This window comes from Babylonia areolata, chromosome 1 (assembly GCF_041734735.1).
Source record: "Babylonia areolata isolate BAREFJ2019XMU chromosome 1, ASM4173473v1, whole genome shotgun sequence".
Taxonomy (NCBI): Eukaryota; Metazoa; Mollusca; class Gastropoda; order Neogastropoda; family Buccinidae; genus Babylonia; species Babylonia areolata.
In genome coordinates, this window is record NC_134876.1 from 83,503,045 (window position 1) to 83,517,927 (window position 14,883).

The following is a 14,883-nucleotide window of genomic DNA, read 5'->3' on the forward strand; positions in this document are numbered from 1 at the left end:
AGCCAAAACACAAACAAACCCGATGGGTTTTCAGCCAGAACACAAACAAAATAACTGGGTTTTCCACCAGAACACAAACAAAATGACTGGGTTTTCTGCCAGAAAACAAACAAAATGATTGGGTTTTCCACCAGAACACAAACATAACCACTGAGTGTTCTACCTGAACAAAAATAAAAACACTCGGTTTTCAGCCAGAACACAAACAAAACCAATATTTTCAACCAGAACACCAAAAAAATCTTTCTTTTTTTTAGTTCAGCTAAAACACAAAGCAGTGTTTTCAGCCAGCCCATGGGCCTCCAGCAGGGAGATCAAAGCACTTGAGACAGGTGCAAAGAAGATACATTTACCAAAGAGTAATATTGTCTCACCCGGTCACCACTTCTTTCTGTTTTCTTTTCTTTTCTTTTTTATAATATGCAGCAAATAAACAAACAATTTGAAAAAACTGATGACAGTTTTCACTATCCACAGAATCAGGACTCATCAGAAAATAAAATCCTTTACCTACCCCTTTACCTACATTTCTTTTCTTTCTTTTTTTTCTTCAAATAAATGACTGAATATGAACTCATAATGAAAGTTGCTTGCCAGGAAAGTAACATTCACTGGAATCTTATTTCTTTTACCTGCAGTTTTAAGGAATTCTGGAGACGTATCTGCAAGTCAGCCAACTCCTCTGTGGACATCTGTGCAGTCTCTGCAATAAGAATCATGAGAGTGCTCAATGAACTGCCATCCTTGGAAGAAAAATGGAGTGAAGTGCCATACATCTACATCAGAGAGCTTTTCTTGTTTGTTATGCTGATACTCCAAAGCAGGTGAAAGCATGCACTCACACACATATATATCAACACATATGCATATATATTCACACACACACCACATGCGCACACACACACACATGCACGCACGCACACGCACACACACACACACACGCACACGCACACACACACACACAGAATAATGAAGAATACTGAAAAAGACAAACATGCTTAACAACACAGAAACCAAAAATAAATCAAACAATAACTCCACCTCAAAAGAAAGACAGACAAAAAGACAAACTTATCAAAATCAGCCCTCCCAATAAATCATCTGCCTCAGTCCTCTGGAACTGAACATCAGAGTGCAGCACAATCTGCCAGAAATCCATTTCTACTATTCCTGCAGGCTCTACCTTTACCTTGCTCTTGTGAAGGGGCAGCCACAGGCAGGGGGTCTGGGTGGAGGGACACGGAGGGAGGGGGGGGCACCTCCTCCACCCCCGGACCACTGCTGGCCACAGAGGACACGGAGGGACTGCGGGCAGTGTAATTATTCTTCACAGGTAAAACTGCAACACACCAGGAAATACTGTTTCATCTTTTACTTTTCGACCTCCCTGGGAATAGCAGCCTGAATTTCAAATAGAAAAATCTGTCATGACAGAAAGGAAATTTTCTTCCTAAAATTACGTTTAAATAACATACTTACTGTGACCACTAGTGCAGACTCCAGCAGGGGTCTCACATTCCTGTCCTATGCAAACTACTATCCGACTATGCTGAGAAAACAAAAGTAGCTACGGCTGATAACCTCCCGGAAGTAGGTAACAAAATGTGAAATGATACAATGCAATAGGCTAAAGCCTATGTAAAGTTGAGATGAATAAAATAATAAATAAATAAAACAAAACAAACTACAATAAACTATTTATATAAAACAGAATTAAGATTAAAAAATAATACACACAAACAAGAAATTAAATATTGTAGGCTTTGGGAGCAGACTGAGAGAGGGAGGTAGGAACAAATACAGGGAAGTGACGTCTGTTTCAAGAGCGGAGCCAGACATCTCTTTGGGTGGTCTGTACGTGAGAACCCAAGGCTTTTAATAAGACCAGTGGCATCTAACGAGGCATGTCTTAACAGAATCGCAACACAAACTTTACCACCTTGACTTCTGCTTTTCACCCTGGGCTCCCTTTCATCAGACATCCCAAAACCTTTCACTTTTTATTCTGTGACAGTCCAACCACCACCAATGCATATGACAGACAATCAAGTATTCAATCATCATCTCTTTTTTTTTCCAGCTGGAACTGTTATCCCTAACACAATGAACAAGCATACACCCCTCCCCCTCCACCAACATAATACCTACTGCCCTTCAATCAGGTCAGCATATATACTCCAGCAGTGAAAAGCTAATATTTGACTCAGTTATACTGCCGAGCAGATCTGCAAACTGGAACACAAGCACTGTCGGGCAGGGAGGCACTGGCAAAAATTCAAACTCACTAGTCATAAACAATGTGTCCTGATCAACTCACTAGTCATAAACAATATGTCCTGATCTACTTGTGATCTGAATGCATCACTGACTTTTCTCTTGCTGAAATAATAAAGTTATTCTGATTCTGATTCTGTCCCCATCCAACAACAAAATGGCTGCTTCTCCCTTCTGTATGTCTTTTTTTTTTTTTATTTTTTTTATTAAAAAAACTTTACCCTTCGATCCAGTTTCCTTCTTCCTGGTCAGTCATTTTCCTAAAACCCCAATGCACCATTCATGCTCTGGCACTCTCTTTCAGTCATTTACATTAGTAATGCACAATTTGTTTCGGAACAGGAGGAGGAGAAGAGGGGATGGAAGGCAGTAAGTGAGCATTTTTGTATGACACATGGAAAAAAAGAGTAATACATATAGAGAGACAGAGACAGAGACAGAGAGAGAGAGAGAGAGTGTGTGTGTGTGTGTGTGTGTTTGTGTGGTGTGTCTTTGTATGTATTTACAAGAGTGTTTCTATGTGTGTGCACATAAGCACACATGCATGCTTTGATTCACAAATGAATGTGCATATTTGTTTGTTGTATTTTTTCAAGTATTTTGTTAAGTCAGCCAATACATACCTTCTCCAAAATGAAGGATTTCCTGCAAAACAAACGAGACAAAAAATGAGAAAGATGCAGAAACTCCAGTAAATCTGAATAACTTTCTAAAAAACATGGCTTTCTTGAAAATGAAAAGGAAGAATGTTGCAATACTTTGGCAACTTGGGTCTTGTCAGCAGAGAATTTGAGGTCCATTTGAAAAGCCAGTCACAGTATTTACATTCCTCCTTCCAACTCAAAATTAATACATAAAAAAAACATGGGAGTATGTGTGTGTGTGTGTGTGTGTGTGTGTTTCTCACAAGAAAACGTTCCAGTGAAGAGAGCAAAAAACAAAAAAGAACTAAAATACTTGTCAGGGTTATAATCCAAAATATTAGTTCAGATCATTTTCACTTGGAGAGTATAATACACATGTTCATTATTCAGTATCTTCCTCCACATGACACAATGATCTGAGAGAGTGGAGGAAAAGGAGCAAGGAAAAAGACTGAAAAGCAGTCACCAGTATCCATACTGTACACTGTATATACGAATTGTGATCTCTGACTGAAGCTTATATAGAAAATTACCACAGATTATACAACAGTTTTGACAGCACACAAACCACTGGCCCAGAAGAGCCCACTGCACCACAAACACTAATACATCAAAACTGACACTGAAGGTAGATGTTCTCCAAACTCACATCTTTAAGATGATCCGAATCATACTGGAACCGAGTTGTCTTTCCAAGCTCCTCATCAATTTTGCGGTCAGCCACAAAGTGCTGAAACATATTGAAATGCAACCTTTCACTATCACTTGCCACTAGATATTGAACAATTGAAATGCAATGATTCACTGTCACTAGCCGTACAATCAGAATGGTACTGACATAAGCAGTGAGTCACTGACAACAGATAAGGCAATAAACATGATCCACAGACCTTGACGTCAGCTCTCAGGTCGACCAGCTCTGATTCCGACATCTTCTCTGCACGCTCAATGTGCACTTTCAGAGTGGCTGCCTGCTCCTGGCGCATCTTGAACACCTCATCTGGAACACATTAAGACATTCATCAGTCTACATTCTCCCAAGTTTGTCATATTTTCTTTGATTCAGGAGCAATCATAAAAGCAAAATTTCTAATTCACACTGCATCAATCAGTTAGCTTTTTCTTTTTGAAAGTTGCATTATTTTAATTTAAATTTCATTTATTAGTTTAAAATTATATACTGGATGTCATTACCAATAAGAATAAGCCACCAAACATTTACCAAAGAACAGGCCATCAAACATTTATCTTGACCTTGCACTTAATTTGCACACACACACGCACACACATACACACATGCACATACAGAGGAATACTCACAGGCTTGCTGTTTAACCACGTCCATTTCCATCATGATTTCTTTTTCCCTTGTGTTCAGGCTGAAACAGCACACATAATACAGTCATTATGACTCCACGCACACAACACTACACTAAACACAATGGACACAAAGGAAACATACTTAACAAAACAAAACCAGTCACAACAAGAACAAAAACACCACAAAAATACAGACTACCCACTCCACTCCTACCTCTGCCCCAAAAGCTACAATAAGAGAAAAGCAAGTCTCACTGTGTTCGCATCTCTTCGAAGACCGTCTTGACGCTTTTGTAGCTACGCTCAATCTCATGGTCCAGCACAAGATGCAATCGTTCCAGAGATGTTGTCTGACGCTGAAGGTCCTTGATGGACTTCTCCAAACCTGCATGCCACAGATCATTATGACTAATCAACTACTGACCTTCATTAACAAGTATAAACTTTCCAAACCTGTGTATGTCCAGAACAAAATGACACATCTTCTCCCTTTACAAGTCAAACACTCTTCTGCCTTTATAAGTCCAATCATGTGTGCATACAGATCAAAATGATAGATTAATAACTATCATCCCTTAAAAAGAACAACAAACAGCACTATCCATATTTCAAACCATCATATTGCTGTCATCTTCAAATGAGGAAAAACATAGAAAATGGAGATTATATTCCCAAGCTTTATTCCTGCCACCAGGATTTCCCCTCCACAATGTACTTTCAATCACTTTACACACTTCTGATATTTTTCCTGGTTTCTGCTTCAGTTACAACCTCTGGTGCAGTTGACATAAAACAGGAATATAATCAAAATCACACACACAACCACAAAACCCAATCCATGGAACATGCAAATACTTTCATTGTTAATCATAAACACTGAAAACCACAACACAAACACAGCTAGCATCCACAATGGTACCTTGAAAGGGACGTTTGGGGTGGTTGTCTCCCCCTGCTCCCACACTGGAAGCTGTGCTGCGCTCACTGGTGGTACGAGTGCGCTGGTTGTGACCATGTGATTTGTTATGGCCATGGTGGCCAAGTGACCCTGAAGCACACACATCTACTGCCAACATCGGTACATTTACAACAACAATCGGGGTCAGTGCCAAGTAACTCAGTCCCCTTCGGATATAGGACAGGCATAGTGTATCTCTAGCCTGACAGCGCTGCTTTCTTTACAATGATCTGTGCATGTGCAAAGTCTACAGGGGAGAGGGGGTGAGGGGGGGGTGCAACCAACCTCCTATCATCATCAGGTAACTTCACAGGAGAAGAAGAAGCAGACAGAAAAAGAGATGGGAAGACAATATTCCAGAATGGACAAGCCGGAGTCTGAACAACACCCCAACAGTGCACATGCATGATTACAAAGATTATATATAACAGGGTGTTGGGAAGTTACCCCTGCTTCAGCAATACCTCTCAGACTATAAGGCAGTTTGTTTTCTAGAATTCTAAGGCAGAACTCTATGGCAGTCTGTTTTCCTGAATTCTGAAGCAATCTGTTTTCCTGATTTCAGAAACCTTCTGATTAATCACCATGCATTAAAACTGTGCAGAGATGGACAGTACAAAGCAAAAATAAACACAGACATTAAGCATTATTTTCTTTTAGTAAACAATGGCGTTAAGAGCAATGAAATGTATTATTCTACCATAATAATACCATATTCTACTTTGATCAGATTTAGAATTCAGAATGGTCTTCTATGCCTTCTTTTGATTTTGCAGACTTTTTTATTTTCACATTTCTTTCTTCCACTTGAAAATAACTTTTCAATGATCACTGCTGGCATATAAAAGCTGTTTCATCTTCATACCCTCTCCTGTGAGACAAGAAAAGAAAGAGTTTTGCTGCTTTTTCTACCACAGTAAATTAATCATAACAGCATTATGTAACTCACAGGAGGAGTTTGTATTATACTCCATGTTTGGTGATACATATACTTACCATGTCAAACCGATGCAAACTAGGCCTATCGGTTTGCTCTGCTTGGCCAAATTTCACGTGGCTAACAGTGAAAAGATGAGCCGTCTTGCCCAGTCCGCTCTTAGCCAATCAAACGCCTCTAAAAGCTATAAGCGCTGAATCATTCCATGGCCATTGAAGAAAATGCCCTATGAGAACCACGGCGAAGACGCAGGGATGGACAGGCGGGCATTCGAGTTTGACATGGTAAGTATATGTATCACCAAACATGGAGTATAATACAAACTCCTCCTTTTGGTGTCATATACTGCACCATGTCAAACTGATGCAGAATTTAAAGCAAATGGAGGAGGGCAACGCCTACTGGTTCGTATGGGGAGCCCTTGTAACTGAGACGGCAGTGCTAGCCGTGACAAAGGAAATCCCCTTGGAACCGTCAGACCTGGTCATACGGAAATCCCTGAGGTAGAAGTTGATGAAGGGATTCTCAGACCGCCAGAAGGCTGCCTCCAAGACATGCTGCAGTGGCACTGAGTGTGGAAAGCAGCCGAAGTAGCTATGGCCCGCACTTCGTGTGCTCTGGGATTAATACAGCTGATATCCCTGTGTGCATGAGAGTAGGCTCTACAAATGACTTGGGAAACCCAGCGGGAAATTGTGCCTGCAGAAATGTCTTTCTTGTAATTCTCATTGAGGGAGATGAGAATATGCCTCTGAGAAGAACGCCTATGGCGAGACCTATCCCAATAGTATTTGAGACACCGAACAGGGCAGATATGACTATCCTCATTATCTTGGGCAAGAATATCAGACAAAGGTCTGACCCTCAGAGAGGGGGAAGGGACCTTGGGGTCTTGGTTCTTAGCAAGAAACTCTGGAAGGAAACGAAGAGTGATGGAACCATCTCTGTGGAAGGCCAGATCTTGTGGCATTCCACTAAGACCATGAATCTCGCTTCTACGACGGCCTGTAGCCAGCAACAGAAGGAAAGTGGTCTTGAGGTTAAGCAAGTCGAAAGGAATAGTCCCCAATAGCTCGAAGGGCTGTTTTCGAATGAAATCCAGCACCAGGACCAAGTCCCAGAGGGGCACTCTTCTGGGGTTTCTAGCTTCCTTCAGAGAGGCGCCCCTAGCCACCTCTCTGAGCAGGATATACGCTTCAAAGGTGGGACCACCTAGCTGTTTGATTGTGGTACAGATGGCAGACCTGTACCCTCGCAGAGAACTAGCAGACAGGTTGAGAACCGAGGAACAGTGAGCCAGAAAGTTGGCCAGCTGCATGCTCGTAGGGTTAGTACAGGGAATGTCCTGAGCTGTACACCACCACAACAAATTCTTCCAGCGAAAGTCATACAAATTCTCCATTCCCTCCCTCCTTGCTTTGGTGACTATGGAGAGGAGGTCAGAGGAGGCAACCCCCGGGTCAGCGCAGCCGACAAAGTGGCCGACCGAGGGGTTGAAGACTTCAATGGTGATGCTGACAGTTCCGACCGCACAGCAGCCATGCGTGCAGGTGGAGCAGTTGAGGATTGGAATGAGGAATGCCCGAACGAGGCTGCCTCAGCAGATGAGGTTTGGTTTCGAGTTCCAGGGGTGGAACATGTGTCAGGGACTGAAGGACCGGAAACCAGGGCTGGGCTGGCCATTTCGGCGCAATGAGGATCAGTTGCGGGCGTTCCAATCTGGTTTTCCATATCACCTTGAACAGAATTGGAAAGGGAGGAAACGCGTAGGCAATCAGACTGCTCCAGTCTTGAGAGAGAGCATCCACTGCCCACGCTTCTAGGTCGGTGACCGGAGAGACATAAGTGGGAAGTCTCTTGTTGAACTCTGTGGCAAAAAGGTCCACCATCAGCCAAACCCACCATTCCCACACCCCCTGAAGGGTGTCCTTGTCCAGGGTCCACTCTGTGTGGATGACACTCTTGGACCTGCTGAGAGCATCTGCCAAGATGTTGGCTTTTCCTGCTATGTGTCTCGCTGAAAGTGCAATGCCCTTGCTGTGGCACCAACGGAGGAGAGCCTCGGTCCGCAGGGAGAGGTCTGCCGAGTGCGCTCCCCCCCTTTGTTCACATAACATGCGACCGTCGTATTGTCCATGAACAAGCGGATGGTCTTGCCAGTGGCCTCCCCCATGAAGTGCAGGAGAGCCCTGCGAACTGCCTCCAGTTCCAGAACATTGATGTGGCATAGGCGCTCCTCCGGGGACCAAGTCCCTGCTGCATGGAGTGAGTCCATGTGGGCTCCCCAGCCCAGGGAGCAGGCGTCTGTGCAGCGTGCCACCTGAAGAGCAGGTGGGGTTATGGGCACCCCCTGTGTCCAAAGAGGGGTGATTAACCACTCTGATGTCACCTCGAGGAACCACTCGCCCAGACCTATCTGGGTATCCCATGGCTGAGTGCTCTGGGACCGGCGTAACCTCAGTGCCCTCTGAAGAGGGCGCTTGAGAACCCTGCCCAGGGGAATGAGAGGTGCCATGGACTCCATCATGCCCAGGAGGGAAGAAAGTGTCCACACTGTTGCTTGGGAGGAACGGCGCAAGTGGCTGAGGAGGCCTGCCAGACGGTCCCAGCGATCTGGTGTAGGAGAGACTATCATGGACCGCATGTCGAATCTCATCCCTAAGAAGTCGAAGGACTGACTTGGGGACAGATCGCATTTGTCCTGGTTCGTGAGGAAGCCCAGTTGGGAGCAAAGGTCTAGAAGTCTGGCCATATGACTCTGGCACAGGGCCTGCGACTGGGCCAGGATAAGCCAGTCGTCCAGGTACACACTGAGACGAATGGATTCCGACCGGACGATGGACACCAATTCCCGCACCACCTTGGTAAACAGGAAAGGGGCAAGGGACAGACCAAATGGGAGGGCCGAGAACTGGAACACCTTGTCCCTCCACACGAACCTCAGGTACCAACGGGATGCCGGATGGATGAGGATATGAAAATAAGCATTTTTCAGATCGACAGAGGTAGCCCAATCGCCCTGTTGAATGGTCTCCCGAATCTGTGCCTGTGTGTCCATCTTGAATTTGATTTTGGGGAGGAATTTGTTGAGGGGGGACAAGTCCAAGACTGGTCCCCACCCTCCCGAGACCTTTGGAATCACTAACAACCAGCCGTAAAAACCGGGGCCCGGGTCCGAGAGTTGAGATATCACCCCTATGAGGAGTAGGTGTGATATCTCTTTCTGTAAGACGCTCTCCTGCTCCGTCGAGCTGGGCACATAAGGAGGAGGAGTGGATCTTAGAGGGGGGTGGTCCTCTGCCCAAGGCAGCATGTACCCCCACTCTAGCACCAATACAATCCAGTCGTTGAGTCCCAGAGCATGCCACTGATGTGCATGCCGGGACAAGTTTCCTACTTGGAGGGGCTGAACGACTGGCGGTGCTGAATCGGGGCCCAGTCATTGGGGGTGCTGCCTTCTGGCCTTGGGCATGGCCGGTCGGCTTGGACGGACATGAGGTGGTTTATTCCTCTGCTGCTGATTCTGCGCACGCCGCTTTGACTTAGGTGGCGTGGTATATGGAGGGGCCCTGGTGGCCGGTCTCTTCAATGGCATAGAACCCTGGCGCCCCTGGGAGGTGTGGGCTAAATATGAGGCCACCTCCCTGTTAGTCTCTGCCCTGTGGCTGACAAAATGGGGTGCACACTGGCCGAAGAGGGAGTGCTGCTGTGCTCGGATGGACCGCAGGGCAGCCTTCTCCTCTACTGGAATGTTAGAGAGGCGGAGAACGGCATCACGCCGCGCTAGCATAGTACTGAAGTGAAGGCTGGTAGCTGTGTCTGCAGCTGCCGTGAGACCAGATGCTACCCTATTGCCAAAAGTGTTTAACCTCTGGTCGGTGAAGAGGCCAGGCGGGACAGAGGAAGGAGACCCCGTGTCCTGATTAACCGGACGCTGTTCCCACAGCTCATTAGCACTGTGGAGGAACGCGTCGAAGAAGGTATAAGCCTCCACGGCTCAAGGAGGCAGCGGCGGGCCAATTTGTCCCACTCTGCTAATGTTTTAAAGGATAGAGTAGCTGAAGTGGGGAAGGTGGTGTGCTGTGAGACCCACATCCTGTCCTGCGTGGAGGGCTCTGCTTCCCTGTAGGCAGGGTGGTCCTGTGTGTACCAGGACCACACCCCTCCCTTGGAGGAATCTTTAAGGAACTTGCCTGGGGAAAAAGCGCCCGGGGCAGAGAGGGACTCCCTGCCTGGAGGAGGGATGGAAGCAGCACCCCTGACAGTGCGTGCTGGCTTATTAAGCCATTCCTGCGCCATTTCTGGCACTCTGAGTCGCCTTATGGTTCTGGAGTTAGAGTCACATGGCGTAAGGAGGGTCAAGGGTAACAAAGTAGCCTGAGGGACTGATTCGGCATGCGTGACCCTATTGGGGAGGGTCAGTGCGAGCTCAGCAAAGTCCGAGTTTGGTTCAGGCTGGTCCCTTGGGAGGCGCGGGCTCAATCTGTCCCCCCGAGATGGGGGATGCCGTAAGTTTCAATATCAACTTCTTTTTTTTCCAAAAAATTCTACAATAACACCAATTCATACAACGTGACAAGTCTTTAGCTGCTGTAATCAATGAACAACCACAGATAGTTTTATCATAAGTGTTTGGGTCTATCACCAATGATATGACCTGCATCGCATCATTCTATTTCCCCACATCATGTACTTCCCCACAAAGTTTCAACTTTGGGTTCAGAAGAGTATGTATGTAACCGTCAAGTATGAACACACTTCGTGACACGCCATGTATGTTCAGCCAAAGGCACAAAGCCATCACAGGAAAATTTTGAATATCAATGCAAATCTGTCATGCATTTTTAAGAACAATGTACACTTCATGACTTTCTTTTTTTTTTTTTTTGCTGAATAAAACTACACGAACTTCAACTTTGTGATAAAACAAACAGAAGAAAATGTTTTAGAATGTCCAAAGACATACATAACACTCTACCAACTAGGCCAAGCATACTACTATATCACTATGTTATGCTAAGGACAGGGTCTTAAAAAATATCAGCTATTTACAGACTCTCAGGTGATATTTTCATACAAAACAAATACATAAGACACATCAAATTTGTGAACAATATGATGGACACATACATTCTTTCTATTAGAACACTGTGCCAGTGCAGTAACAAATTTCTAAGCACAACCGATTCACTTTATGTCAACTAACTGTGACAAGTCATGCAAACATCAAGATAGGCAAAAGCAACCTTACATCTTACCAACAACAAAATCAACTAAGTCCAAGCACAACACACACCACACAAAACAGGTCCAATGCTGATCCTGACACTGAAACTCAAAGCAAGGGATGGAAGAAAAGCTAAAGCCCATCCCTTTCAAACTTATATGATAACTCAAGGGATAGCATGGGACAAGAGTCTGGGGATGCCAGTGGTGAGGGGAGGGGTAGGGGCGTGGTGGGTACAACTGATGAAGAGCAGAGGTGGTCAGCTGAACATCTGGATGCATCTGTCAGGAGGAAAGAAATGAGTGCACATGCTACTGGCAGTGCATGGTCAGAAAATGCAAAAAAAAAAAAGAAAAAAAAAAAGAGGGGAGATGGGTGAGAGTGGGAGGAAAGACCAAGGGTGGATAATAGGCTATCTATGTACCTCTGCAGCTGTTTGGTTGAGAGAAGAAGAAAAAAAAAAGAAAAAAAGGTAGAAGAGGGACAAAAAAATATCTGAAAACTTGTAACCCAATGTTGGTGTCCTGTCCTGAAAACAGATACAACGTGAAAAGGAGGTGGGGGAGAAGAAGGGAAGCCGATGTTCTGTGTGTAAAAAGTCATGGTGCTGGTCAAGGGATTGAAACAAGGAAAGGAAAATACATCTTTACTGAACCAACTGGAGGAGGGAGGATCACAAATTAAGTACATGTGACAGTGGTTCTGATTGCTCAAGAAGAGTCAAGGCCAATCACTAAGGGCCCGACAAAGATTGGAATGAACTTCAATACATTTCAGTGTGGTGCAGTGCGACATAAAAACAAGACAATGAGAGAAAGAAGAAGGGTAGAAAGGGTGTGAACTCCCTGTATGAAAACTGGTGATGGTGCAATCTGATAAGGCACATTGTCGCAGAGGACGGCAGTGAGGGAATGAAGCATACAAATGCATGCACTGGTGGTGTTGCTTGGCTGGAGCCAGACTGACACTGGTGGGAAAGGGTGTAATGGGGAAATATTCCTTTCACATAGCAGAACTATTCCTAGTTGTCGACAAAACGTCTGGTCAAACAGGTATTGACGGAAGAAAGTCACTACCTGCATGATTGCGGTGAACATGCTGCTTGGTCGTGGTGGAGACGGTGCCAGGAGGATGACTGCTGTTGGTGGAAGGGGGTGTTTCTGCTGCTGTCAATGCTGGTGATGCCGTCGCTGCTGCTGATTCCTCTACAGGCAGAGCAGGCACCTCCCGATCTTTTATGCTGCCTGCCACACACACACACAGTGGCAGATTGACATTTACAGAAATTAACAACAAAGTCCCTAAAATACATAACATTAACCTTGAACACCAAAATACAGTGAAACATATTGTCTTTCATTTTTAAACTTTTCTTAAGTCCAACAAGGCTCCAGATCAGTAACAGAAAAATACCTGAAAATCTTCAAGGATGATAGTGGTTCAGGGCGAGGGAATCAGAGGTCTAGACTTAAATTTCAATCAATTCATCAAAAATCTGCAAGAATCACCTCATTAGACTCTGGTTTGAAATGAATAAATGCATTGTGTAAAACTGAAAAATGCCTCTTCTATGCCTTCTTAAAAAGCCTATGATAACCATTTTGATTATGATTGTTGCTTATTGCCCAGCTGACCAACAATGGGAAATATTGACCCTGAAGAACCTGAAAAAAAATCCTAGAAAAGAAAATTAGACACAAGTGTAGTCATACTAATGCACGTGAACCTAGGACATGTCTCTGAGGCTGCACTCTTCATCAATTTTTTACCCAAGGAATGAAAGAAAGTAACCTGAACACACCCATAATCATACGTAATACACAAAATTATACAAAAAATGTGCATTCAAAAATGCCAGCAAGCAATTCATATGTCCTTGGCACACAAAAAAAAGCAGAAAAAAGTAAGAAGTTTACTAATAATTAGGAGATAGGGACACTATTTTAGTATCAATAACTAAAAGAGCTGTAAGCCTGAATGCATATTGTTTCCATTCTACCCGGACAAAAACATTATCTAATAGTAATAAAATAAACCAATAAAGACAGTGGATGGCTGTTCCAGGATCCCTGTATCCATGGCATCATAATGAACTATGCATGAAGCAACTCAACACCACTGAAACGGTCTCTGCCACCAAAACACAAAGAACTCTTCAATCTCCTACTTTCCAGTCATCCCAAACAGCATCATTTCAAAAGAACAATACTATGCAACCACAACCAATTGATTTCTCACTTGAATGAACCAGGCTATTGGATAAAAGAGGTTTGCTGCTGTTACTGCTGCTGCAGCTATTGTTGATCTCTGCAATTGCATTAATATATATATATATATATATATATATATAGATGTGTGTGTGTGTGTGTGTGTGTGTGTGTGTAAACATATAGACAGACAGACAGACAGACTGACTGACTGACTGACTGACTGACTGACTGACAGATAGATTTAGGAAGCTATAAATATAGATGTTTTTTTTCATACGACTCCGTGAGTAGTTTTTATGACTGTTTCATATTTTACAAAAATCTTTTTTCCATGGTATGCAACTCATGCAAACTTTACATTTTTGAATTAACAGAATCAGATCATAAGCCTGTAACACTCTTATTTCACTTTTCCAAATGGAAGCATACTGAATATTCTTGAAAACCTTTGACCATATCAAAGATAAGTTTGTGTGGAATTATATATATGCCCTACAGTTTTGGGATACTTTGTACTCAGAAACAACTTCTGCACCAACTGAGGCTGTGAAGACAATGATTAATGTTGACATAAACAGTGCACTTAACACATTTAATGAATGTTTGAAATGCATGAAGAAATGCATCTCAGTTAACAAAAATGAAAGGTCTGAGGATTAGTTCGATCAGGAATGTGTAACCTGTAGAAGAAATGTCATCCCAAAGGGCATCATTTCAAAAGATCAATAACATACAGCCCATCGGTTTCTCACCTGAGTGAACCACGCCATTGGATAAAAGAGGTTTGGTACTACTGCTGCTGCTGCTGTTGTTGGTCTCTGTGATGCTGCTACTACTGCTGCTGATCCCATTGCTGACCGTGGTGGGGTCTCGTTGGGGGAGGGGCTGGGCTGAGGACAGTGGGGGCTGACTAGGTAACAAGGACACGGATGCAGGCACTGCTGCTGCTGCTGCTGCCGCCCCCCCTGTCGGGGTGGATGCTCCATTGTCCGCTGGACCCGCATTTGGTGCTGCCTTCTTCTTGTTCTTCTTCTTCTTGTTGGACTGCACACCATGTTCACACAAGGCTTCACAAGTCTTTCTGATTTTGTTTTTACTGTTTGTTTGTTTTTCCAAGGCCTGACCAGCATGATGGGTTTATGCGAAGGTCATCATCTGTTCTTTATTTGTTGTTGTTGTTGTTGTTTTTAAGTGTCCTACTGAAACACAGCCTGAAGAAAATCAATGTTTCAATGTCACCTGCTAACAGCTGAAAACAGAGGTCCCCATCAATGATTCAACAAAGCAGGACAACCTTGTTCAATGATAGCTCG

The 14,883-nt window shown here is 44.2% G+C and overlaps 1 protein-coding gene across 3 annotated transcripts in view; it reads right to left on the reverse strand.

Moving 5' to 3' along the window:
• LOC143288503 (spermatogenesis-associated serine-rich protein 2-like) overlaps nt 1-14,883 on the reverse strand; it is a 58,125-nt gene that overhangs the window by 11,274 nt on the left and 31,968 nt on the right. For all 3 annotated transcript variants that reach the window (XM_076597089.1, XM_076597097.1, XM_076597081.1), the window contains 10 exons: nt 14,323-14,614; nt 12,437-12,604; nt 5,158-5,286; nt 4,494-4,623; nt 4,239-4,297; nt 3,809-3,918; nt 3,568-3,648; nt 2,898-2,919; nt 1,190-1,339; nt 633-703 (listed from right to left, as the gene is read on the reverse strand). In XM_076597089.1, coding sequence (XP_076453204.1) covers nt 633-703; nt 1,190-1,339; nt 2,898-2,919; nt 3,568-3,648; nt 3,809-3,918; nt 4,239-4,297; nt 4,494-4,623; nt 5,158-5,286; nt 12,437-12,604; nt 14,323-14,614 — 1,212 coding nt within the window. The remainder of the gene's footprint in view (nt 1-632; nt 704-1,189; nt 1,340-2,897; nt 2,920-3,567; nt 3,649-3,808; nt 3,919-4,238; nt 4,298-4,493; nt 4,624-5,157; nt 5,287-12,436; nt 12,605-14,322; nt 14,615-14,883) is intronic.